The 7,730-nt window shown below is 46.5% G+C and overlaps 1 protein-coding gene across 2 annotated transcripts in view; it reads left to right on the top strand.

Moving 5' to 3' along the window:
• GYG1 (glycogenin 1) overlaps positions 1-7,730 on the top strand; it is a 38,131-nt gene that overhangs the window by 1,355 nt on the left and 29,046 nt on the right. The window contains exons 1-4 of one of the 2 annotated variants that reach the window (XM_055084381.1): positions 7-15; positions 2,621-2,756; positions 4,468-4,642; positions 4,941-5,103. In XM_055084381.1, coding sequence (XP_054940356.1) covers positions 9-15; positions 2,621-2,756; positions 4,468-4,642; positions 4,941-5,103 — 481 coding nt within the window. In that variant the 5' untranslated portion in view covers positions 7-8. Of the gene's footprint in view, positions 1-6; positions 16-2,620; positions 2,757-4,467; positions 4,643-4,940; positions 5,104-7,730 lie in introns of those variants that run through there. The other variant, XM_024131843.3, reaches the window with a different exon arrangement.

Below are 7,730 nucleotides of genomic sequence, written 5' to 3'. Positions count from 1 at the left end.
GCAGCACCATGACAGGTATGCGCCGCGCCGCCCGCCGCCGACGCCGCCGCCGCCGCCCCGGGACGCCGGACTCCTCGCCCCGCGCGGCCCCCCGCAGCCCGCCGCCCTCCTTCTCCCCCCACGCCCGCCCCTCCGCCCCGGGGGAGCTCCCAGCAGGACTAGGACCGCCGCAAAGTTGCAGGTTGGCCGCAGCCGGGCGTGTCGCTTCCTACGTCAGCCGCTGCCCCGCCGCCCCGGGGGCCCGAGCGGCCGTCCGGACCCCGGGGACGCAGCCGAGGGTGTCCGCCAGGCAGCGCCTGGGCCCTCCGCCGAAGCCCCCGTTCCTGCTTCCGTCTCCTTGCCCTTCCTCCTGCGCGCACCGTGAAGGGCGGGCGGGCGGAGCAGCTGCGGCCGGCTGCGTGGGGGTGGGGAGCCGGCTCCCCGGGGGCGCGGGTTCCGAGCCCCGGAGCGCGGCGGGGTCGCGAGGCGGGGCGGGCGGGCGGGCGGGCGGGCGGGCGGAGCAGCTGCGGCCGGCTGCGTGGGGGTGGGGAGCCGGCTCCCCGGGGGCGCGGGTTCCGAGCCCCGGAGCGCGGCGGGGTCGCGAGGCGCCGCCCCCCACCGCCCGCGGGCAGGAACTCCTGGAAGGGGCAGCCGCGAGGCGGGGACGCCGGTGGCCCCGGCCCGGCTCCTCGGCCGCCCGCTCCGGCGCTGGCCGCCACGCCGAGCCTATTTTTAGGCCTTTGGGGCTGGGTTGCGGGAAGCCGGAGCCCGGCGAGCGCCCCCGGGGAGCGGGCCCGGCGTGGTGGGAGGGCGCCGGCCCACTTGTTGCAAGGTGTCCGGGCCGCACGGCGAATCTGCCCCCCGAAGACCGGAGGCCCCAAGGTAACTGGTCCTTGCTGTGCTGTTGAGGCGAACGAACAGTGGGGTTATTACAGCCATTGAACTGCGGAAAGGTTGCAGATGTAACCCGGGGTTTGGCCGTCTCTGGGAGGGTTGAACCTCCTACTCAGTTGTCCTTGATCTTCCCTGTTCCTTCGCTAGGTCTGGCGTTCTAGCCTCTGTTCCTAAGCATTTGTCCTGCTTCCCGCTTCAGGTGGGAAATCATCCATATCCTAGCTTCCTGAAAGCCTTGAACCCTACTTACTAAACTTTTCTCCGTGCTCCCCTGGTATCAGGACCGTTTTTGTGTTAAAACATCATTCATTATGCCCCAGATTAAGTGCCCTTGGGACAGGCTGACTGAAATGTTGCCATCTTATGATGGGTTGAAGGAACAAGTACAAGTTGATGGGTATGTCAAGGGACAGGAAGCCCTGTTCTGAGCTTTCCTAGCGTGACTGGCTGGGAAGCCAGTGACCCCGGCGGAGGGCACAACAGACTTTCTACAACTTAAAGGAGAGTTCAACACTACCTGTGAAGATGGCCCTCAGATCTGCAGCTGGGGAGTGTGCTGGCCCACTTGACAACCTACAACTTCCTCTCACTTCTCAGTGGAATGTCCAGTGCCCCCAGCCTCCACTTTGGAAAATGGGCAAAGAGAGAATGAGGAAACCTAAGACGGAAACAGAGTGACTTCATGACAGAATGGCTCAACTCCCTGCTTGGGTAGCAGCGCCCCAAGTGAGCCCTGGCAGAGCTTGATCCTAAGTATCCTGTATGTTTGGATGCCCCCCAACCTGCTAATGTTAAAATCCATTTGGAGAGGGAGTGTGCTCCAGAATCATCCCGGGGAAGGGCTGGAGAAATCCTGAAGACTGGGCTGGTGGCCTTGTGAGGGTGGGGCTTGTTCAGGAGGAAGGAGAATTCATGCATTTGCCCCTGGTCCTGGCAACTAAATGATTATTGGAGATTGATTTTTGAATGTGTGTGTGAGAGAGAGAGTGTGTGTTGAGGTGCCCCAGGGTACAGGGTAGGGGTACTGCTTGCTTCTCCAAGGAAAAGGAGGCAGGTTTTCTAGAGCTTGTGAGGTGGTCCCTAAACCCATTTAACAGCAGTGGGCCACAATTTAGATAGAAGCATCAAGGAGGGAAGGCTTCTTGGGGGAGGTGATGTTTCAGAGAGACTCAGAGTGACTCTTGAGTGGTGGTTGGATAGCCGTGGAGTGTTTGCTCCAGGTTGAGGAAACAGTAGAAAAAGCCTGAGGCGTGCAACATGTAAGCACCAGAATGAAGAATCTGGCCTCTGCTTTCAGGTGCTCTCAGTTGAGGTTGTTGGCTGGATTTGTGCTTGGCTGAAAATACTGTCTATGGTACCTTATAGGAGAAACAGAAAATGCACTTCTTGATCTCTTCTTCACTGTCTGTTAACTGCCTGAGGTTCACCCTCTGGGTGTTAAGCTGCTGTTTAGTCTGAGAATTTGGCATGTCTGGACTCTAAATTGGATTGAATTTTTACAGCTTGGTCAGCCTCTTGAAGGTTGCCAAAGATTGCCTGCTAAAGAATGGTCTTGAGCCATTCTTATAGTGGACACTGGGTTCTCCCTCTCACCCTAACCCCCCACAAGAGGCTGCTCTTTTATTAATACAGCAGGTTGATCTCAGAGGAGCTGATTTTGCCAAATTATTGATTGAAAAGGGTCCTGGGGTAGTGTTTTCTAGGTAGGATAGTGTAATGAATGTGTGTTCGTTTTCCTTGTATTAAGATCAGGCCTTTGTGACACTGACCACAAACGATGCCTACGCCAAAGGAGCCCTGGTCCTGGGCTCGTCTCTGAAACAGCACAGGACCACCAGGAGGCTGGCCGTGCTCGTCACCCCACAGGTCTCGGACTCCATGAGGTGAGGACCTCGCTGCCCTGCTGTTGGTGGGGCTCGGACATCCCTCTCCCCTGTTTCTGGCATCGGTGGGCATTGAGGCCATACCCTTTCCAGGGGTTGCGTGCTGGTGGAGAAAGATGAGAGTTGCTGAGTGAAGGATTCCTGGGTCTAAAACCTCTTCCTGGCTCTTGGGAGATGTTCCAACCAAGCTCCCTCTGGGAGGTGGTGTTCTGGCCCTTGCCCTTACTGATTCCAGCCAGGAGTAGGGCTCTCCCTTAGGCAAGTCCTCTTGGGGTAATCCGAGTGAGTGACTCAGTCCAGCCATTCCCTTCATGTCATCACGCTTCACTTGGCATGCCTTTCCCCAGATGCAGCAGGGACTACTTTGTTCCTGTTTCTAACGGGGGAAACCTCCGGTGACTTTGAAAGACAGTGTTAGTTTTCTCCACCCCAATTGACATTAGTAACCTAAAGATCTTTATTTACAATTTAATAGACTAGAATATTTGCCAGAGGGCTCTCAGAATTAGGGGTCCTGCTCGGAGAGCACCCTGAGAGGCACAAGCTGTTCTTTGATTGGCTTAGTTCATGTTAATTGGTTGGAATTAAATTTTGAATTATCTGAATGAACTACCTTGATCCTAATACTAACTTACTTAAGAATATCTGGGCACACTAGCAGCTCTGTATTGTGTTTATTTTTGCATTCTCCTATCCCTTTTAGAAGTTGAAAATGCTCTTGTGACTTTTTTCAAAAATGTAAGCGCATGCCAAGGACCTCTGAAAAAGAGGCATTATACATACATACATGTATCTTTCACGCTAAGAACCTTATTCCTAAAGGGTAATTTAGGAAAATGCCCCCCAAAACTATCTCTTATGTGTATGTCCTAATCTATAGTCTGTTTAGTGAGAGTCGTGTAAGAAGGTGGATATAGTCTTAGAAAGCAAGCCCCCTTTACTTGCTGCTGGTCTGTCTTTATCGTGTGTTTTTCCTTGTGCTGAGTTTAGTGTCTTACCTAAGTACACCCCGCTTAACCTCACCTCAGGCTTGCTTTCTAAAATATATCTTTAGTTAATTTGGGGCAGGGAGAAATGTTGTACCTCACAAACTAAAGTGAGTCTCTCATGCCAGGAGTGCAAAGCGCATGGTAAATGCTGGTTGTATGCGATGCTAAAAAATGGAAACCGAATAATTGAGTCATTTAGCTTCTTCTAGGACACAGCTTCAGGCGGTCCTCTGTCAACTGCTTTGGCAAAAATTATTAGTTATAGGCTTCAGTGCAGATATTATCTGCGCTTAACTCCACATCATTTGTAGAAGTATTCAGTGGTCAGCAAGAACGCGTTGAAATAAAATATTATTGTTAAAGGCATAGGCTGTGGGAAAAGATGTATTACCAAACATCAGTCACATTTTTACAAGCTATTTCACCCTTTGCCTGGTATTCAGTGGTACGATAAAACATAGAAAACTTCTGTGATAACGTTTTAAGGCAAAGGGTTCATCCTCACAGTAAGCAGTTCTTGTTGTTTTGGTGAAGTTAACTGCTCGTGCAAATTAACACAGTTTGTCCTGAAGTAAATTAGGACATATTTAAGAGATTGCAATACACCGAAGTAACAGAGTCTCTCGTAATTGATAAGCTACATAGAACGCCTTCTTATGTTAAATGGGTCACTTGTTCTAAAGAGATGCTGAGAGCTGTTTTCTGGATTTTATTTTTGACAGGAAAACTTTGGAGACTATCTTCGATGAAGTCATCACGGTAGATGTCTTGGACAGTGGTGATTCTGCCCATCTCACCTTAATGAAGAGGCCTGAGTTGGGCGTCACGTTAACTAAACTCCACTGCTGGTCACTTACACAGTATTCAAAGTGTGTATTCATGGATGCAGATACTCTGGTGAGTATGGCTTTGATGGCTGGAAAGATGGATATAGTAACTGAGACCACTTAGGCATTTGAAGAATGCTGTCAAGACTTGACAGTGAAGTTCAGATAAAACCGCTGTTGTAAAAAGTGTCAGGTGTTGAAGGAGAGTAGGACCAGGCTGCCTCACAGCTGTCAGCTGAAGAGTTAAGACCAGCAACAGACTGCATCTTTTGTGTTGGATAACTTAAGGAGAACTTAAGAAGGGTATGCTGCAGCAGAACAGTTCTGAAATGCTTTCCCTTCTTCCTGCCCCGTTGCCCTTGAATCAGGTCCTAGCAAATATCGATGATCTTTTTGAGAGAGAAGAATTGTCGGCGGCACCAGACCCAGGGTGGCCTGACTGCTTCAATTCTGGAGTCTTTGTTTATCAGCCTTCAGTCGAAACATACAATCAGCTGTTGCACCTTGCTTCCGAGCAAGGTAGTTTTGATGGTATGTATCTGTTTTCTTTATATCTGACAAGCTGTGAGTATCTTCTAGGGGCTGCTCTTCTCTGGGAGTTGCTGTGGTTCCTTGTGTCTGGAAGATAACGATACATGAGATGTGGCAAGCATTTGAAGTTGTGTTGTTCTGGGAAATAGTGTTGTGTGTGTGTACGTGCATCTTTTTCCTATAAGTACGTGGTACATAGGCTGTTTTACAGACTTGCCTTTCATTGGCCTTCCTGTGTCTAAATTAGAGTATGATAAATGGACCATAATTATTCAAGAATTTAAAAGACTATTATACAATCAAAAAGTTTAACAACTATCTTTAAACCTGAGTAAACTTAAGTACAAGAGCTAACACGAGGACCCAGCATTGTCTCCATGGAAATTTGAGGAATAAACCTAGGCTCTCATTCTTTCGGGAGGCATTGGAAAAGGAGATAGAAAGACTATGTGAATAATCTTTGTCTCCAAATTGTCACTCTCTATAAGGCAGTGCATCAGGTAGAGTGGTCTGCTAAGGCTAAGGAGTAGAACATTGGCAAAGTCACCATCCATTTTCCATAATGCCTAAGTGTATCTATAGCTATATGTTTATATAGAAAGGTTCTGACTATTTGTGATTTAGGGCTTCACATCCTTTGGAGAATTTGGGGTAAATTGATTAGTAGGTATGCTTCTATTTTATGCCAGTCTCTAAAATAATAAATAATAAGAAGCCACTTTTTCTTCTTTGAATTTTTGAATTTTATTTCATTTATTTTTTATACAGCAGGTCCTTATTAGTCATCCATTTTATACACATCAGTGTATACATGTCAATCCCAATACCCCAGTTCATCACACCACCACCACCCCCCGGCCACTTGCCCACCTTGGTGTCCATACGTTTGTTCTCTACATCTGTGTCTCTATTTCTGCCCTGCAAACCAGTTCATTTGTACCATTTTTCTAGGTTCCACATATATGCGTTAATATACAATATTTGTATTTCTCTTTCTGACTTCATTCTGTGTGACAGTCTAGATCCATCCACGTCTCAACAAATGACCCAATTTCATTCCTTTTTATGGCTGAGTAATATTCCATTGTATATATGTACCACATCTTCTTTATCCATTCGTCTATCAATGGGCATTTAGGTTGCTTCCATGCCCTGGCTATTGTAAATAGTGCTACAATGAAAATTGGGGTGCATGTGTCTTTTTGAATTATGGTTTTCTCTGGGTATATGCCCTTGGATTGGGTTGTTTGTTTTTTTAATATTGAACTGCATGAGCTGTTTATATAGTTTGGAAATTAATCCTTTGTCTGTTGATTCATTTGCAAATATTTTCTCCCATTCTGAGGGTCGTCTTTTTGTCTTGATTGTAGTTTCCTTTGCTTTGCAAAAGCTTTCAAGTTTCATTAGGTCCCATTTGTTTTTTTTTTTTGTTTTTATTTCCATTACTCTAGGAGGTGGATCAAAAAAGATCTTGCTGTGATTTGTGTCAAAGAGTGTTCTTCCTATGTTTTTCTCTAAGAGTTTTATAGTGTCTGGTCTTTCATTTAGGTCTCTAATCCATTTTGAGTTTATTTTTGTGTATGGTGCTAGGGAGTGTTCTAATTTCATTCTTTTACATGTAGCTGTCCAGTTCTCCCAGCACCACTTATTGAAGAGACTGTCTTTTCTCTATTGTATATCCTTGCATCCTTTGTCATAGATTAGTTGACCATAGGTGCGTGAGTTTATCTCTGGGCTTTCTATCCTGTTCCATTGATCTATATTTCTGTTTTTGTGCCAGTACCATATTGTCTTGATTACTGTAGCCTTGTAGTATACTCTGAAGTCAAGGAGTCTGATTCCTCCATCTCCATTTTTTTCCCTCAAGACTGCTTTGGCTATTCGGGGTCTTTTGTGTCTCCATACAAATTTTAAGATTTTTTGTTCTAGTTCCTTAAAAAATCCCATTGGTAATTTGATAGGGATTGCATTGAATCTGTAGATTGCTCTGAGTAGTATAGTCATTTTCACAATATTGATTCTTCCAATCCAAGAGCATGGTATATCTCTCCATCTGTTTGTGTCATCTTTGATTTCTTTCATCAGTGTCTTACAGTTTTCTGCATACAGGTATTTTGTTTCCCTAGGTAGGTTTATTCCTAGGTATTTTATTCTGTTCGTTGCAGTGGTGAATGGGATTGTTTCCTTAATTTTTCCTTCTGATCTTTTATTGTTAGTATATAGGAATGCAGGAGATTTCTGTGCATTAATTTTGTATCCTGCAACTTTACCAGATTCATTGATTAGCTCTAGTAGTTTCCTGGTGGCATCTTTAGGATTCTCTATGTATAGTATCATGTCATCTGCAAACAGTGACACTTTTACTTCTTCTTTTCTGATTTGTATTCCTTTTATTTCTTTTTCTTCTCTTATTGCCATTGCTAGGACTTCCAAAACTATGTTGAATAATAGTGCTGAGAGTGGACATCCTTGTCTTGTTCCTGATCTTAGAGGAAATGCCTTCAGTTTTTCACCATTGAGAATGATGTATGCTGTGGGTTTGTCATATATGGCCTTTATTATGTTGAGGTAGGTTCCCTCTGTACCCACTTCCTTTAGAGTTTTTATCATAAATGGGTGTTGAATTT

Source organism: Physeter macrocephalus, chromosome 1, assembly GCF_002837175.3.
Source record: "Physeter macrocephalus isolate SW-GA chromosome 1, ASM283717v5, whole genome shotgun sequence".
NCBI lineage: Eukaryota > Metazoa > Chordata > Mammalia > Artiodactyla > Physeteridae > Physeter > Physeter macrocephalus.
This window is presented reverse-complemented; position numbering and strand designations above follow the sequence as displayed.